Source organism: Onychostruthus taczanowskii, unplaced genomic scaffold (assembly GCF_017590055.1).
Source record: "Onychostruthus taczanowskii isolate IOZ18803 unplaced genomic scaffold, ASM1759005v1 scaffold110, whole genome shotgun sequence".
Taxonomy (NCBI): Eukaryota; Metazoa; Chordata; class Aves; order Passeriformes; family Passeridae; genus Onychostruthus; species Onychostruthus taczanowskii.
In genome coordinates this window covers 1,033,904-1,051,561 of record NW_024497630.1, presented here as the reverse complement: position 1 = coordinate 1,051,561, position 17,658 = coordinate 1,033,904, and the positions used below count along the sequence as shown (strand labels likewise).

At 63.1% G+C, this 17,658-nt stretch overlaps 2 protein-coding genes across 3 annotated transcripts; both read left to right on the top strand.

Moving 5' to 3' along the window:
- The first annotated feature begins 888 nt into the window (after positions 1-888).
- On the top strand, positions 889-8,492 carry CACTIN (cactin, spliceosome C complex subunit). The gene is made up of 10 exons (XM_041422208.1): positions 889-3,271; positions 3,610-4,099; positions 4,944-5,039; positions 5,481-5,626; positions 5,725-5,887; positions 5,992-6,109; positions 6,326-6,518; positions 6,848-6,970; positions 7,103-7,371; positions 7,828-8,492. Exons 1-10 carry the CDS (start codon positions 3,057-3,059, stop codon positions 8,316-8,318), a joined length of 2,304 nt encoding a protein of 767 aa, XP_041278142.1. The 5' UTR covers positions 889-3,056; the 3' UTR covers positions 8,319-8,492.
- Positions 8,493-10,907: 2,415 nt separating this feature from the next.
- On the top strand, positions 10,908-17,431 carry TBXA2R (thromboxane A2 receptor). 2 transcript variants are annotated; one of them, XM_041422767.1, is made up of 3 exons: positions 10,908-11,046; positions 15,567-16,481; positions 16,939-17,431. In XM_041422767.1, exons 2-3 carry the CDS (start codon positions 15,678-15,680, stop codon positions 17,188-17,190), a joined length of 1,056 nt encoding a protein of 351 aa, XP_041278701.1. In that variant the 5' UTR covers positions 10,908-11,046; positions 15,567-15,677; the 3' UTR covers positions 17,191-17,431. The 2 variants fall into 2 exon arrangements, with proteins under 2 accessions (XP_041278701.1, XP_041278691.1); XM_041422757.1 differs by lacking the exon at positions 10,908-11,046 and adding an exon at positions 11,066-11,408.
- The last annotated feature ends 227 nt before the right edge of the window (positions 17,432-17,658 follow it).

Below are 17,658 nucleotides of genomic sequence, written 5' to 3'. Positions count from 1 at the left end.
ATCCTCCTGGAGCCGCTCAGCCCCTCACGTGCCCTGGTGTACCCTGGGGTCACGGACACTGGGTTCACACGTCCCCTGTGCCCCTCAGGGCAGGCAGAGACACAAGGGCACATCCAGTCACTGGAGGCAGAAATGGGAGCCTGGCTCTGCCACGGAATTGTGCCAGCACTGCTGTGCTCACGGACTCTTGGACAGAAAGCTGGGTGACTGGGGTGGTGCCCGGGGTCACGTCTGCTGGTGGAAATCCCTGCTGTGGCTATCTGAGAGGGTTTGCTTTGCAAGGGCTGTGGGCTATAGGTGAGAGAATTTGATGTCAGGGGTAGTGTTCAGCCTCATCCATCAGCAGAACACATATCATAGCATAGTCTGGAATCCAGCAATCCTGTCCTTATCTCCCAGACAGAAAACAGAAAGTCCTTTAGACCAGAGGGAGACAGGTCTTGTTTGTGTGCTTTATGAACCTCGCTTGAGAAAGAGTCTCTTTATTCCCTTTACAATCTTCACTGTCCTTGGGATTCCAGGTAGAGGGGTGGGGAAGCAGGACCCTGCTCTCAGGCCTCAGTCCCCACAATCTCTTCACAGCAGCACTCAGGAGTGGTTATGTTGGGTCCCAGAAGGTAGCTGGGCTGATGGGAAGCTCTTCCTTCTGTACTGTACTGAACTTAGTGAGAATCTTCAGGAATTGATGTTTTTTTCTTGCCCAGAATACAGGACCTGGACTTCCCTTCCCTGCCTGTAGATGCAGAAGGCTGTGAGTTGTGCTTCTTGGGAGCACAGTCTGGGGATTGTGCAAGTTGCTGCTGTTCATGTATCCATGTATTTACCAAATAGTCTATCAAAAGTCTCTCAAGAAACTCTCCCCTTTCTGTCGCTGCTTGGCAGCTCATTCTCCCAGCTGCAGCTCCTGTCCCATCCCACCTCCCTGTGGGGGCTCTGCAGGCTGGGGGGGCTCAGGGGTTGGTGGAGGGGATTGGGAGCCATGCAGTACCTACAGCCTCACCTGCCTTTGGGCTCAAGGCAAGGAGCTTCAAAAACCTAAAAATTCAACCTCTTTTTCCCCAGCAGTGTCTGTAGAACGGCCAGAGAAAGCCACATCCCTGCTGCAGCTGCTGCTGTTGGGTGCTGTGCTGGAGGAGGGGGCTCTGGGGGGGGAACCAGGGTGGCTGGAGCTGTTCTGAGCCAGGCCCCTGCCCTGGAACCACCTCAGTCAGGGGCTGGAGCATTTGGCCTCGTCAGGACTTTCCAGCCACCTGATATCAAGCATCCTGATTGAGATGGTTCAAGCATCAGTGGAGATTTTATTCCTTCCCCTCATTTCTAGGGGGTCTCTAAAGCTGCTTGGTGTGTGTGCAGGGAGTGTCCCAGAGAATGAGCTTTGTGAGCTGGAGCTGTGCTTGGGTCCTGAGGGTGTAAACCCAGAGCTCCTGCAGCATGTTCATTCAATTCAAAGAATTGTCTTCCCTTCTTGAGGTGATCCTTGTGCAATTCTGTAATGCTGGACCCTTTGGAGCAGGTCTCGATGGGCTGGGGTGGTCCTGTAAGAGGACAGGCAAAGGCTTAGAACAGCTTTGTCAAGGGACAAGGAGGAACCTTCCCGTAGGCAGATGTTGATCTGAAATAGAAACTGCCCCTGTTCAGGCTGGCACAATCCCTGCTGTGTCACCTCCTGTCCCAGCAGCTCCCAGTGCTGGGGAACTGCTTCCCATGGAGGCTGAAAGGACCTTGCATTTTAGAGCTCATTCTTGGCCCCCTGTGCATGGCACGGCAAGGGAGCAGCAGAAGCTCTGGAGCATGTCACAGGCACTGCCAGTGCTGCCTGGGCAGGAACAGCACTTGCACATGGGAAAGAGCATCCCTGGCCTGAGTGTTCCTCCACCTGCACTTCAGCTCATTCTGGACTTGAGGTGCTGTTCTCTGCTGGGCTCCCCTTAGTGACCCCGCAGGTGCTGTCCAGGCTCTCCATCATTAAAGGAGGCACCACGAGTCTTGTACTCTGAGATTTGACCCCGCAGGACAGCTCCTTCCCACACAGGTCTGTGCACTGCTGTCCTTCATCCCCATGGTCCCAGCTGGGAGCTCAGACTCTGTGGAACTTGCCGTGACCATTGCCTGGTGCTGGGGCTGCAGGTGAGCTCTCCCTGCCGGGTAAGGGGCTGGCAGGAGAAAATGGGCATCTCTGTCCTTGAGTTTGCAGTCAGGCTCCTGTAGAGGCTCTGGGGCAAACCCGGGGGCTCGTAGGGACCCTCAACACGCGCAGAGCGGATGCAGCTTTTGGTTGCCGCTGCCTCTCCGGCCACGTGTGCTGGAATTGCACCCTGGGGAGTGTTTCAGTGAAGCCAGAGCACGCACACGCCTTGGTCCAAGGCAGGCAGAGGCGTTTGCAGGGCTCCATCGCCCCCCGCATTCCCCTTCTCACTGCCAGCCGCTGCTCCAGCGCTCCCCGAGTGGACAAGGAGAACGCCGGGGTTGAGGCGGCGTCTGGGGTCATGGCTGAGGGGTTTTGTGTCCATGTCTACCCGCGCCAGGTCTGTCCTGGTGCCTGTCCCTGTCCCCACCCCCGCCTGTCCTGGTGCCTGTCCCTGTCCCCACGTGTCCTGGTGGATGTCCCCGCGGATGTCGCTGTTCCCGCCCGTGCCGTGTGCCGAATGCCCGGCGGAGGGGGCGCGGCCGGACGGGGTCTCCGATGTTGGGCTGTGATCCCGTCTCGGCTCCGGGGGCTCGAGGCCTGGGCGCGGTTTTCCTTTTCTCGGTTGTTTTGAGAGTTTTTCCCCTCCTTCTCCGGGGAGCCCCTTTTCCAGAGCTCTGTACCCGCTCCCATAAAGCGTTCTGCAGTCTGTGCTCAGCTCCGCGCCTCCGCCTCGCTCTGTGCGCGCCGCGGGCCCGGCCGGGCAAGGGGAGGGGCGGGGATGGGGCAGGCTCCGCCCAGCCGCGGGGCTGCCCGCCGCCCGCCTGTCTGCGCTGGGGCCGCTGCTGGGGCGGGGCGGGCGCAGGCGGGTGGCGGGGCAGCCTGGTAAACTGAGGCCCCTCGAGGCCCCGGGGTGGAGCTGTCGCTGCCGATGGGCTCCGGGTCGCGCAGCCCGGCCCGGGGCGGCCGCTCGGCGGGGGACCGGGACCGGGAAAGGGAAAGGGAAAAGGAACGGGAAAGAGACCGGGACCGGGAAAAGGAACGGAACCGGGATCGGGACCGCGGGCGCTCGCGGTCCGGGAGCCACGGGCGGCGACGCCGCAGCCGGAGCCGGAGCCGGGACCGACGCCGGGAGCCGAGCTCTGGGTGAGTGCGCACGGGGCCCGGAGGGCCGCGCCGTGGCTGTGGGGAAGCGGGCCCGGGGCTGCGGGGCTGGCGTGCCGGGGCCCGCGCGGCCCGACCCGGCCGCTGTCCGCACCGCCGGGCCCGGCGGGGGGCGGGAGGGGGAGCTCGGTCCCGCCGGTCTCGGGGAGGGCCGGGGACTGGGGGCGGGCGGTCGGGGCGGTGGGGGCTGCAGGTACCCCTCGCTGTCTCGGTGCTGCCGGTGGCGCCGGTGCTGGGCCGGCCTCACGTGCGGCGGGGAGAGCCCCGTGCCCGGCACGGCCGTGCCCTCCTCCCGCTGAAGCACGGCTGTGTTCCCCCAGCTCGGACTCCGGCGATGAGAGGCACAAATGGAAAAAGAAGAAAAGAAGCCGCAGCCGGGAGCGGCACCATAAGGACCGGAGGAAACAGCGCTCACGGTCCCGGGGCTGCTCGTCTGGCTCCAGCCCGGAGCGCGGGCGGGACAGGGCAGCGCGGAGCCGGGAGCGGCGCCGCAGGAGAGATGGATCCAAGTCCTCCGTGTCCTCCGTCAGCTCCCCCTCCCCGCCGCGGCCCCGGGGCCGGGAGGAGCCGGGGCAGCAGCTGAGCCTGCAGGAGCGGCTGAGGCTGAGGGAGGAGAAAAAGAAACAGGCGGCTCTGATGAAGGCCCTGGAGACGCCCGAGGAGAAGCGGGCACGGAGGTTGGCCAAGAAGGAGGCCAAGGAGAGGAAGAAGCGGGAGAAGATGGGCTGGGGTGAGGAGTACATGGGCTACACCAACACCGACAATCCCTTTGGGGACAACAACCTCCTGGGCACATTCATCTGGAGCAAGGTGAGCTCTGCCCTGGCCCTGCAGCCAAATGGAACAGGCAGGGGGTAGTCAGGGGCATCTGTGCCTCAGGTGGGGTCTGTATCCAGGGCAGGGAGATAAGATGATGGGTCGAGGGCAGGAGAGGGTCTTGAAGCTGCTGGGAGCTGTAGGCTGAGTGCTGGGCAGCATTTACTGAGTCAGGGACATGGAGATGGTAACAGGAATGCTGCATTTCTGCCACAGGAATTACAGAGAGCTGGGGGTGTTCAGGGTTGGGGAGAAGAGAAGGCTCTCTGGAGAAGAGGAGGCTCTGGGGAGACCTTAGACCTCTTCCCAGTGGCTACAAGGGCTCCAGGAGAGCTGGAGAGGACTTTGACAAGGACCTGGAGGGACAAGATATGGCTTCCCACTGCCAGAGGGCAGGGTTGGATGGGATATTGGGCAGGAGTTGTTCCCTGGCAGGGTGGGCAGGCCCTGGCACAGGGTGCTCAGAGCAGCTGTGGCTGCCCCTGGATCCCTGGCAGTGCCCAAGGCCAGGCTGGACAGGGCTGGGAGCAACCTGGGACAGTGGAAGTGTCCCTGCCATGGCAGGGAGGGGAATGAGATGATCTTTAAGGTCCCTTCCCTCATGATTCCATGACACTGTTGTGCTGGCACTCACCTCACCAGGCCGGGTGGGCTACGTGGGCTGAGCCTGGGTTTGCTGAGGGGCTTCGGGAGCAGCGTTTGAGTGATTTAGGGACTTTCAACAGGATCAGACCTCACTGGAGCAGCAGAAACGGGTGAAGGGAGTAGCATTTGCTAGCCAACGAGGGGCTGTGGAGGTCCTTGGGTTCCACAGCTTCCCTTGGCCATTCTGTTTAAGGCACTGGAAAAGAAAGGGATCAGCCATCTGGACGAGAAGGACCTGAAGGAGAGGAACAAGCGAATCCAGGAGGACAATCGCCTGGAGCTGCAGAAGGTGGGATAAGATGTCCTTTCCATGTCATTGTCTGACAGCCCTGTTTACAGCCTGGTTCTCACTGGGAAGTCCCATTTTCTTCTCCTGGCTGTGTCCAGTCTGTAGAATTGTGGAGGCCATAAACCCTGGCTTCTGTTATTCCAGGATGAGACACCTTCCCTTAGGTTTGAGCCCAGGAGCTCAGGAGGTGCTGAGGAGGACAATGCCAGGTCGCGTCACTGAGGCACTCCGTTGTGCCTTTGTCCCCTGCCGCCCGCGGGGCTGGCAGTGACCCAGGCAACCTGGCCCCACTGGCTCCCCACTCTCCAGGAGCTTGGGCTGAAGGCAGGAGCCAGGGCAACTCAGGGACAGGTCATGTCGTGGCTGTGTCCTCAAGCAGGGTCTGGGTGTCTGCACAGGGGCCCATCCGCAGTGGTCTCACAGCTTTGTCACCCTGGGCAGGTGAAGCAGCTGCGCCTGGAGCGGGAGCGGGAAAAAGCCATGCGGGAGCAGGAGCTGGAGATGCTGCAGCGGGAGAAGGAGGCAGAGCACTTCAAAACCTGGGAAGAGCAGGAGGACAACTTCCACTTGCAGCAGGCTAAGCTGCGGTAGGTGTTCACCCTGCTCAGAGCCAGGCCTGGCATGGGGCAGAGGATGGCACTGCTCAGGGTCCCCCACTGTCCCTCTGTTCCTGTCCCTTCGCCAGGTCCAAGATCCGGATTCGGGATGGGAGGGCAAAGCCCATCGATCTTCTGGCCAAGTACATCAGTGCAGAGGATGATGACCTGGCTGTGGAGATGCACGAGCCCTACACCTTCCTCAACGGCTTGACCGTCTCCGACATGGAGGACCTGGTGGAGGACATCCAGGTGCCTGCTCTGCTGGCTCTCTGCCTGGGCTCAGGGCTGCTCTACCAGCTCTGCTTTCCTGCCACTGGTGCGGAGCAGGTGCCTGATATGTCTTCTGCCTGCAGGTGTACATGGAGCTGGAGCAAGGAAAGAACGTGGACTTCTGGAGGGACATGACCATCATCACGGAGGATGAGATAGCCAAGCTCCGCAAGCTGGAGGCCTCTGGGAAAGGAGGACCAGGTGAGCAGGAGAGCAGAGCCTGGTGTGGGTGTCGGGGTCTGTGAGTGGTGGGTCACCATGTGTGCTCAGGCTCAGGGGGGCTCTCTCGGACCTGCTGGATGCAGGCTGTGGGTCTGGCAGCTGTCCCTGGCTGAGGCCTGGCCTCCTGCTGTCAGCAGAACCGGGATGAGTGCAGCTGGGTGCCTGGAGACTGACCAACTGCCCTCGCCTGTCCAGGGGAGCGTCGGGATGGTGTCAACGCCTCGGTCAGCTCAGATGTGCAGTCTGTGTTCAAGGGGAAGACGTACAACCAGCTGCAAGCTCTGTACCAGGGCATCGAGAGCAAGATCCGGGCGGGAGGGCCCAACCTGGACATTGGGTACTGGGAGAGCCTCCTGCAGCAGCTGAAGGCTTACATGGCTCGGGCCAGGTGAGAGCAGAGAGTGGCAGCAGTGCAGACCCTGCCGTGGGCAGAGCTGGGGAGGCCTAAACCAAACTGGAGGAGGGAATGGGAGAGGATGTTCTGCCTTTTCTGAGATGGCTGATTTCCAAGAGGGGAGCAGGGTGAGACACACAGTCCCTTCTGCAGTGGTGATGTTTAGTGAGGTCTCTAAGAGGAAACTGAGCTGGGGCTTATTCAGCCCAAAGCCATCCAAGCCCGGCAGGTTTCTGCCCATGGAGGTGGGAGTCAAAGCTTTTGGGCAGTGGGAGTGAGGTGGTTCTGCTGGGTGGGACCCGACGGCTCCTCTCCTCTCTCAGGTTGCGGGAGCGGCACCAGGACGTGCTGCGTCAGAAGCTGTACAAGCTGAAGCAGGAGCAGGGTGTGGAGAGTGAACCGCTCTTCCCAATCATCAAGCGGGAGCCGGCTTCCCCCAGTGACAGGTGAGCAAACCTGGCCCTGTCCCCGGGCACAAAGGCAGTCTTGTGGCCTCACCCTTCCTGAGGCAGAGCTCAGGTGAGCAGCCAACGAGGGTACCATCCCCGTCCCAGTCCTCTCTTCTCCCTTCCATGCAGGCTGGATCCCGAGGAGAGCCTTGAGGCACAGCCAGGGCCATCCTCAGAGCCAGAGGCAGAGCAGGACACAGAGGCCAAGGGAGAGGCAGAGGGAGAGGCTGTGCTGATGGAGGAGGATCTGATCCAGCAGAGCCTGGATGACTACGATGCGGGCAAGTACAGCCCCCGGCTGCTGGGCCCCAATGAGCTGCCGTTCGACGCCCACGTGCTGGAGGCCGAGGAGGACACGCACCGGCTGCTGCTCCTGCGCCAGCAGCTCCAGGTGACAGGTGAGCCCCAGGGCAGCCTGCCCAGCATGGGGGGCATGCTGTGATTCAGGGTGCAGGACTGGAGGGGGACAGTGCCCTCAGGAAAGGGCAAGAGCTGGATCTGGGTCAGGCACACAGAGCTGACCTGACAGAGGGCTGCCCCTGGAGCAAAGGCCACTGTGGCCTGGGCAGGAGCAGGGAGATGGTGCTCAGGCTGCTGGTGCTCCTTGGGAGACCTGCCTCAGTACCACCAAGGTGTTTGGGTGCACACAGGCAGGAGGGGGGTTTTGGTTGAGTTTTCCTGCACAGCTCAGCCCAGTGCCCACTCAGAGCCCACAGGGCAGCCCGTGCATTCCCATATCCAGTTCTGCATCCTCTACACAGCAGCTCCTTCTCTCTGCATGCCTTGGGGCAGTGTTGCACGGCCCAGGCCTGGCTGGCACCGCAGAACCTGATGTCACCTCTCCTCCCCTATAGGTGACGCTTCCGAGAGCACCGACGACATCTTCTTCCGTAAGGCCAAGGAGGGCATGGGCGCGGATGAGGCGCAGTTCAGCGTGGAGATGCCGCTCACGGGCAAGGCCTATCTGTGGGCTGACAAGTACCGGCCCCGCAAGCCCCGCTTCTTCAACCGCGTGCACACGGGCTTCGAGTGGAACAAGTACAACCAGACCCACTACGACTTCGACAACCCGCCCCCCAAGATCGTGCAGGGCTATAAGTTCAACATCTTCTACCCCGACCTCATTGACAAGCGCTCGACGCCCGAGTACTTCCTGGAGGCCTGCCAGGACAACAAGGACTTTGCCATCCTGCGCTTCCATGCCGGGCCACCCTATGAGGACATTGCCTTCAAGATCGTCAACAGGGAGTGGGAGTATTCCCACCGCCACGGCTTCCGCTGCCAGTTTGCCAATGGCATCTTCCAGCTCTGGTTCCACTTCAAGCGTTACCGGTACCGCCGGTGAGGGCTCGGCACCCTCGGACACCTGGCAGGGGTGGGCAGGGGCTCTCATCCCACGGCTATGCATGGCCCCAAGACCTGGCCCAGCACTGGGCATGTTCCTGAGGCTTTTCTCTGTCTTGGCATTTATCATGAGGGACCCTGAGACTTTGGTATAAATAAAATAAGGGTTATTTTAGCTACGAGATCCTGGGCATGGGCACCCCCACTGCTCCTGCATGACATCACCATCCATCACCATCCACTCTGGCCAGCACTGGGAACTCCCCTGGGGACTGCATAGTGCTTGGGCTGGGTGTCCTTACCCCATCACCACAGAGTCAGCCCCGTGTGTTCCCTGCCCCACTCCAGCCTCCTTCCAGTCCCAACATCTCCCCTTACCAGTGTCACACCAGTCCAGCTGCTGCGCCCCAGCTGGAGTGACAGGGCCCTTGACTGCACCAGCTCAGCACTGCCTTGTGTCCTGCTTCATAGAGGGGCCCCTCACCCTCCCCCGGGCCCCATTCCTGGCACGTCCTCCCATGGGATCTGGCTTCCCCAGCCTGGGAGCACTGCCATATCCCTCAGTCCTGGCTGGAGCATGGGAGGCTTTAGTGCTGCACGGCGCCTGCTCTGGTGGAGCAGAGGAGAGGGATGCTGGTTGAGATATTTCCTTACAGGGGAAAATCCGGATTCCAGAGCCTGCAGTCCCTCCCACACCATGCCTGTGAGGCTTTCCTGCCCTGGGCAAGAAGCAGTTGCTCTCCCCAGTATCCTGTTGATGAAGTGAGGGCTCCTGAGGGCCTCTAGTGCTGTTCACATGGGTTCTGGTCACCTTAGGGGCACTTCAGTGTTGAGTTGGGACTGGCTGGTGTTGGTCCCACCAAATGATGATCAAAGGCACAGCCACCCTCTTCTGGGATCACCCCACATGGCTCCATCCCCACAAGCAAGCCCCCAAGCCCCAGGGTATGCCCATTCAGGCAGGCAGGATGAGGTGCTGGTGAGTAGTGCCCAGAGGTGCAGGAAACCTCTGCCCTGGCTTCACCAAGAGGCCATTTCCTACCTGCATCCACTCTCTCCCCAGTAGAGGCCCATGGTGCAGGGACTTAGGGGCCTGCCCAGGTCCCCCAGCACTAAGACAGAGGCAAGCCTGCTGTGCAGGGGCCTCCAAGCCCTTGGGGGCTGCCCCACGGCTCAGGGAAGTTGTCTTGTCCTGCTCCTGGCTCTGCTGTCAGGATCCAACTGCAGAGCCACCATGGGAGCTGGTGCTCAGGGGGTTCCCATTCCTGCCATGGTCACCCACACCATGGGTGGGCTTGGTCTGCCTGCAGGTGAGGGTGGGGGACCCCAACTGCCGTGGTCCTGCATGTGGATACCTCCTCCCCATCCCGCCGGACATCCCCAGGGCCAGCAGCTGCACCGGACACATTCCCTGCCCTCTCCTTCCTGGCAGTTATTTCCTGCTGCTGCCTGTGCTGGGGGTTTCGGGGCTCAGCACAGGAAGTGAGTGAAGGCCGGGTCAGGGAGGCGGAAACAGGGAAAAAAAACCCAAATCCCAAAGCTGGTGGTTGGTGCCCTCCCAGGCAGAGCTGCCAGGCAGAGCCTCCATCCCCACAGCCTGTCCTTTTCCCTCCTGGGCACACACAGAGGTAGGGGAACTCCCCCAAAAACGTCCCACTGTATCTCCAGCCGGAGCAGGGTCCATGTCCTCTTCCAGGCACCGCGTTTCCCTGCACGTCTGACTGCAGGCCCTGGATGGGGTCACTGAGCAGGCACAGGAGCCTGAGCCCTGAGAGCTCCTCCAGGCTTGTGCCAGGGCCAGATCAGGGTCTGGATTCGGCTGAAGCCCCTGACGGCTTTTCCCTGACCTGGCTGCTCTCAGCGTTCCTCCTAGTCCACATCTCTCCCACGTTTCGGGACAAGATGCCACGGCGCAGCCCTGAGCTGTGCAGGGGACGCAGCGGCTCGGCCGGGTCGTGCCCGGGCGGGGCAGTCGGTGGAGCTGCCCCGTGTCCCATCATCCGTGATGGGCTCAGCTGCTCCCGGGCACACCCCGGCCCCACCCGGGACAGCAGCGGCTGCCGAGCCCCGAGCATTCCGCTGCCGGTGGGGCCCCTCCTGCTCCCGGCGCTCGGGGCCAGCCGCGATCCAGCTCCAGGCCTGGCCCTGCCTTCCGCAGGGGCTTTCGCTGCCACAATCTTTGCTCCAACCCAAGGGACAGCGCGATGATGGGCTCTGCAGCCCCTCACTGCCAAGCCGGTGCCAGGAAAACCTGCCTGGGCATCCACCTGAGCGCCGAGCCGCTGTGCCCCTTGCTCGCCTTGACGGGATGGCCCCGCGGGCCCGGGTACTCGGGCGCTCCCAGCTCTGAGGCCAGGGCCGAGGTCTGCCCCCCTCGGCGGAGCACGAGCAGCCGCGACGGAGGCTATGGCTGCTGAGACCACGGGAAGGAACCCTGCCTGGGGACTTGTCACCCCAGCTGATCTCGCCTTTGGACAGCGCAGCGACATCCCGAGCTCGGAGCTGCCGGGCTGGGAAAACCCCCGTGAGGCGAATCCCCCAGGGCGGGGACGGCCGGGGCTGCGGGAGCACCCGGGAACCCCAGCCCTCGGCCACCCCAGCGCCCGGAGCCGCAGCTGCCGCTCCCTCTCCGCTCTCGGTCCCGGGGTCGCTGCGGGGCTCGGCGGGGACGCTCCCTCTGCTGGACCCGCCTCAAGCCTGCCCGGGCAGGGACTCGCTCGAGTAAACGAGTGAGTAACGGGGCGGGAGCGCAGCCCCGAACGGACCCAGGCGCGGGTGCCTCCGCCAGGGGGGCTTTGGGCGCCGGCACCGGGGGGGCTGCACCGGAGAGACGCTGTCGGGTCCCCGGGGAGCTGCCCGGACCGGGGGCGATGGGGCCGGGGGCCACCCCCGCCTGAAGGCCCGTCCCGAGCAGGGAGGGAGCGGAGAGGGACGGGGCCGGTTCCGGGGGGCGCGGCGAGCCCGGCCCTTCCCCCGCCCCGCGGCGGAGCTGAGCCGAGCCGGGCTGAGCAAAGCCGGGCTGAGCAAAGCCGGACTGAGCCGAGCCGGGCTGAGCCGAGCCGGGCTCAGTAGAGCCGAGCCGGGTGGCGAGGTAGGGCTCGGGTCTGCGCGGGGAGGGGGGCGAGAGATACGGGGCCAAGGGACAAAGAGCCCGGAAGGCTGGGATGGACGGGGACGGGGATGGGCGGACAGACCGCCGGGTTGGCTGTGGGGGCTCGAGGGGGTTTTTTAGGGCGGTCGGGTCTCCAGCGGCTCCCAAGGCTCTCGGGGCGCTCGCGGCCGGCTCAGCCGCCGGGTTCGCACACAGCCCCGAGGACCGGGGGCGTTTCGAGGGAGGGGAAGCGGAGACCCCACGGAGAGGGACGGACACATGATGTCCCCGCTTCCCCCATTCTCTGTCTGTCCCCGGGACCGAGGGTCCATGACAGGCATATCTTCGGCGTCCCGTCGGAACCAGGATTTGCTTTTGGGGCTCCCCCGCCGGGACCGGGCCCATGTGCCTCTGGCTCCTCTGGGAAGAGCCGGAGAAGGACGAGGAAAGGCTCAGGAAAGGGCCGGGAAAGGAAGGCTCTATTTCGGGCTGTCGGAGTGGGCGGCCCAGCAGCCTTGAAGCCCTCGAGATGCCGCGACGCTACGGGCGGGCGGAGGCAGCCGCGGGGCGGGGGGCCCTGATGCCCCAGGGCTGCCGAGCCGCAGCTTCTGCACTCCAGGACACCCGGGCTGATCCTCCAGCCACCGCCTGCCCGGCTCCGGGGTCATGGAGATTGGAATGGGGATGGTGCCAGCTGTCTCCCAGCCAGGCGGGGGGACCGCTGCCACAGCAGGGACAGGGAAAACCCCAGCGAGGACAGTTACCATGCCTGGCAGGAACCATCCCATGTGTCACTGCTTCCCAGAAATGTCCTCTGTCCTGGGTGTCCTTGGGATGTCTCTGCTGTAGGCCAGGCCAACTTCTTCAGGAGCAGGTCCCTGTGATGGTTGTGGGTCAAAGGAGGAACACTGATGCTCTGCCAGGTCCTCATCCCCATGCCTTTCCTGTCCTGGCTGATGACCTCGACCTGATTTGATACCCCTGAGCCCCAGGCTGGAGGGAGGTGGCAGTGGGACCACACCCATCCCTGACAGGTGACACAGTGTCCTGTGGGACCACCTGCACCAGGGGCATCAGGCTGTGGGACAGAAGGGATCCTGCAGGAAGGTCATTGTCCCGGAGAGCTCCAGTGAGCACAGAGTGGGATAAACACAAACACGAGGGGTGAATGCAAACCCTGCAGCATCCTCTGCACGGCTGCCCTGCGGCTAAGCACCACATCCAGGGGCAGACCCCAGGTCGAGGGTACCATGGGGTGTGGGGGGAGTCACTGCTCTCTGGTTTGGGGGTCCCTTTGCAGGTGTGTGTTCCCTCTCCCAACCCCCACCCTGGCCTGATGTTGCAAGCCCTGTCCAGGCCCCATGCCCAGTCCTGCCTGGGGAAGCCTGGGGAAGCAGCAGGCTGGGGCAGAAGCTGATAAGGAGCAGCCTCCCGCACTCCCCATCTGCCTTTCCCTCCCTGCCCTCGGATGTGGCCAGGGCAGGAAGCGTGCCCAGCAGAGGCAGGGCAGCCTTGGTGCGTCTGCAGCAGGACCCAAACCTGCGGTGCTGCCAGGAGCCCCCCACACCCCCCTGCCAGTGCCTCACAGCCTCCAGCAGGACATTTTAGAGCTAGCTCTTCTCCTCTGGGATTTTACCCCAGCACCTCTTGCCAAACCCTTGCTCACATGGCATGTCCATTTTTCTGGATCCAGAGCTCCACACCCGAGCACAGGGGGTCAGTGGGGGCAGTCCCTGGGCTCAGGATTTCTCTTCTGCAGGACCTGCTGTCCCCACACGCATCCTCCTGCAGTGGCTGCCTGTGATGGGGGGAAATGACAAGTGGGGACCCCCTACCCCCCACAGGAGCCCCTTCCTGGAGGCACCACTGGTGTGTTCTGGCACAGAAGGGGTTCCCTCACTCCCAGCCCTGCAGCTGCTAAGTGGCCCCTTGTAAATATTTGACCCCCTCTAAGTGTTGTGCCGGACTGAGGCAGCTCTGAACAGGGGGGTCCCAGCTGCTCAGCCCCTGAGCCCAGCTCAGAATCCTCCGAGCCCCGGGGTCCCTGTCCAGGCCACAAAGGGCAGTGAGGTCCAGGCTGTGCTTTTGTTGGGGCAGGAGGTGAAGGGAGGATGGGGAGGGGATGTAGGTAATTGTGGGATTTGGAGCTTCTGGGGCTGCTGCCTCCTTGCCTGGCCAAGGTGCCTCTGCAGGGAGACCCCCCTGCCACTGGACACTGTAGAGAGGGGTCACACCCTGCCACAGTGAGCCAGCGGGCAGCCAGGAGCACCCAGGTGACAGAGACAGCAGGGCAGCATTGCCCAGGGGCTCTTGGACCCCAGTGAGCAGAGGGAGCACCCTGAGACAAAGGGAACGTGTTTGGGGACAGCGCCCTGAGCAGTGTGGGCACGTACATGGCAAGGGACAGCTGGAGTGGGACTGGCACACACCAGGCACTCGCGTGGCACCACTGTGGGGCAGGGGTGACTTTGTCACCTCCCAGAGGACATGGGAAAGGCCGGTGACTCCCCAGGGTCTCAGAATGTCATGCTGTGTCTGCAGGGCCGACGCCTCTGGGGCTGATGCGGTCCCTGGGGGACCAGTGAGAACAAACAGCGGCGAGTTTTCACTCTTGGCTCATGGAAAAAGCCGGGCCCACCCTCACAGTGATTCAGCAGCGTGCTCCGCCAGCCCCCCACGCAGGACAGGAGAGGGATGGGGACGAGCCACCACCACCATCCCCGGCCCTTTCCCCGCTCCCCAGGGCTGCAGGTCCCGGGGCACGGGCAGGGTGCTGGCAGCCTGGCCCCGTGTGTCACCGGGATGGGGCCCCAGAGGATGTCGCAATGCCCGGCTCCACGCCAGCCCCGCCGCTGTGGGATCAGCGCCTGCCTCGGGTGTGTGCGGGGCTCCCGGCCCTGTGGCCATCCTCGCACCAGGGGCCAGAGAGGGGGTGGCAGTGAGGGGTGTCCGGGTGAGGGACACGGCGTGGGGACCCAGGCCAAGGATGGACCAACGGCCAGGGCTGGCAATGATCAGAGTTGGTGTGAGGTTTAACTTCCATGAGGGACAAAAGACAGGTGGCAGTGCCACCCTGAACGAAGGAGGAGCAAAGCACTGGGGGCTTTACAGGGGTGGCGTGTTGGGGTAGGGCTGGGCATCCCACTGGGCATTCTAGTGGGGCCACTGGGCTGAGGACCATGTCAGCCAGGAAGGTGTGCTGGGGCAAGTGGGGTGGCAAGAACATCCACAGCCTGGAGAAATGGGTCCCAGGAGGAGAGGAGGGGTGTGGTCCCTGTGGGGGTCTGTGCCCCAGGCTGGCCAGTCCCCACTGTTGCCATGTCTCTGTCCTGTCCCACATCATCCCATTTGCAGCCTCAATTAATTTGCAATGGAGGGCCATGTAGGACCAGGAGCTGGACTTGATGAACGTTGTGGGTGCCTTCCAACTCAGGTTATCCCATGATTCTATGATTTCCAGATGCGTCCCGGCCCAAGCGAGGCAGAGTGGCACTGACCAGGCTGTCCACCACCACACCCTGTCCTGGTGACAAACCCACAGCTCCCACTGTGAGGGATGGCAGGAAGGCAGAGCAGGTCTGTCACCCACACTGGCTGTGGTTTGGACACAGTGCCAGGGTTGCAGCACAGTCTCAAACCTGTACCTCAGGTTTCCCCAGCACACTGGAGGAATGGGGCATCTTTACAATGAGCCAGGAGTTTATACTCAGGGACAGGCAGACTGTCAGGATCCTGCCCTGGTGCAGCCACTCTGTGCATGATTCTTTCAGAGTGTGTCCCCCACTGTGATGGAGGCTGATGGCCCAGGGATCTCTGGCTATGGATGAGGATCTCTGGATCTTGGCAGGAGGAGCCAGGCTGTCAGAGCTGTGTTTCCCCCAGCACCGCTGTGCTGGGATTCAGGCTCGTGGCTGCAGCCCCACGTGGCTCCTGGCCCAGGACAGTTAATCCCAGCAGCTGTAGGGCTGCAGCCCTTGGCACCCTCTGCAGCTGCACCTTGGGGCGGCACCAGCCGGGTCCCAGCCTGGTGTCCCTCTCCGTGGGCTGGGGTCCCACCCTGGTGTCCCTCTCCACAGCCCCTATCTGCAGGCTCAGGAGGGCTGATGGGTGGGCTTGGCCATAGGGAACAGCCCTAAATTCCCTGTGTTCCCCCTGCAGGCCGAGGTGGGATTGGTGCCACAGCGGCAGGTGGCTGCAGCCATGGAGCAGAGCCAGGCAGGTGCCTGAGGCTGCTGGAAGGAGCAGGAGGGGGTGCAGGGTGTACAGGACATGGAGCCCCCCAACAGCAGCACGGCCGGGCAGGACTCGTGCTTCGGGGTGTTCAATGGCAGCGATGGCCGTGCCAGCGCACAGAACAGCATCGCCTCGCCCTGGTTCTCCACGGCCTTCGGCCTCATCGGCCTCTGTTCCAACCTCTTTGCCCTCTGCGTCCTGGTCAGCTCCTCCCGCAAGCTCTCCAGCCAGGCCCGCTCCTCCTTCCTCATCTTCCTTTGCGGGCTGGTGGTCACAGACTTCATGGGGCTGCTGGTGACAGCCTCGGTCATCATCCCCTACCACTTCACCAAGTTCTCCTGGGCCCAGGTCGACCCCGGCTGCCACCTCTGCAACTTCCTCGGCTTCTCCATGGTCTTCTTCGGGCAGTGCCCTCTGCTGCTGGGGGCCACCATGGCAGGGGAGCGCTTCTTGGGCATCAACCGTCCCTTCTCCCGCTCCACCAGCCTCTCCAAGCGCCGCGCCTGGGCCATCGTGGGGCTGGTGTGGGGCTTCTCCTGCTTTCTGGGACTGCTGCCGGTGTTCGGGCTGGGCCGCTACACGCTGCAGTTCCCCGGATCCTGGTGCTTCCTCACCCTCCTGCCCGACACTGGCGACGTCATCTTCTGCCTGCTCTTTGCGCTGCTGGGCATCCTCTCCGTGCTGCTCTCCTTCATCCTCAACACCGTCAGCGTGGTCACGCTCTGCCGCGTCTACCACGACCGCGAGTCGGTGCAGCGGCGCCGTGACAGCGAGGTGGAGATGATGGTGCAGCTCGTGGGCATCATGATCATCGCCACCATCTGCTGGATGCCCCTCCTGGTGAGGCCTTTGTCCTGGTGTGCCCCATCACCACACCTCTGTGTCCCTCCTGGGTCTTCATATCCCCCCTGTTCCTCCTTGTGAGGGTCTTTGTGTCACCTGTTCCTCCTTGTGGGGTCCCAGTCTTGGTGTGTTCCCCCCACCTCCCTCCAATGTCCCTCCTGGGGCTTGGTGTCCCCCACCCTTCACAGTGAGGTCCCAGCTTTCACTGTGTCCCCTACATGTCCCTTCTAGTGAGGTCCCAGGTTTGAGGGTGTCCCCTTGGTAAGACTTCCCCTGCTGATGTCCCCCTGCCACCTCTCTGCAACCCGAGTTGGCCCCTGGTGACAGGCAGAGCAGTGTCCCAAACCGGGCCAGGACTCCTCCCAGGGGCTCAGTGTCTTGACCTTCATCACTCCCCCACCCTGGGGCAGCTCATGGATCCCCCACTGACACTTCTGTCTCCTTCTCTCCCCAGATCTTCATTGTCCAGATGGTCCTGCAGCAGCTGCCTGGCCAGGCCCAGGTGCTGCCCACGGACACGCAGGAGATGCTGCTGATCTACATCCGCATGGTCACCTGGAACCAGATCCTGGACCCCTGGGTGTACATCCTGTTCCGCCGGGCCGTGCTGCAGCGTGTGTACCCCCGGCTGCCCCCCCGGCCCTCCATCGTCTCCCTCAGCCCCTCCCTGCCCCGCAAGCTCACCGCCGGCTCCGTCCTGCAGTAGCACCCTGGGGACGGGCACGGGGCAGGGGGACACGGCCATCCCCCCACCTCACCCACGGTGCATCCTCATCACCTGCAGCCAGGGGCTTCCCCCCTCACAAACCCCATAGCCAAGGGGCTGTCAGGGGGCACAGGGCTGCTTCCCCCTCCCCGTCCCCAATAAAGCACAGCTGGTGCAGCTCTTGGTGCCCGCTGGGTGACCACCCGAGGGGGGCCCAGGGAGGGTACCTGGGGGAACCCACGCCGCTGACAATCAGAGCGACAGCCCTTCTCCTCCTGTCTCTCTTTTAATGAGCCACAGCCGCTGCCCACCACATTTGGGAGGTGTGCAAGGGGGATCCTCAGGAAGGTGGGTGGGTTGGGTGCCTTCTGCCCCCCATGCCAAGGGGCAGATCTAGGTGCTGCTCAGGAGGGTATGGGGGACAGGATGGGGACCCCCACCAGCACCTCAGCCCCAGATGGGGTGGGG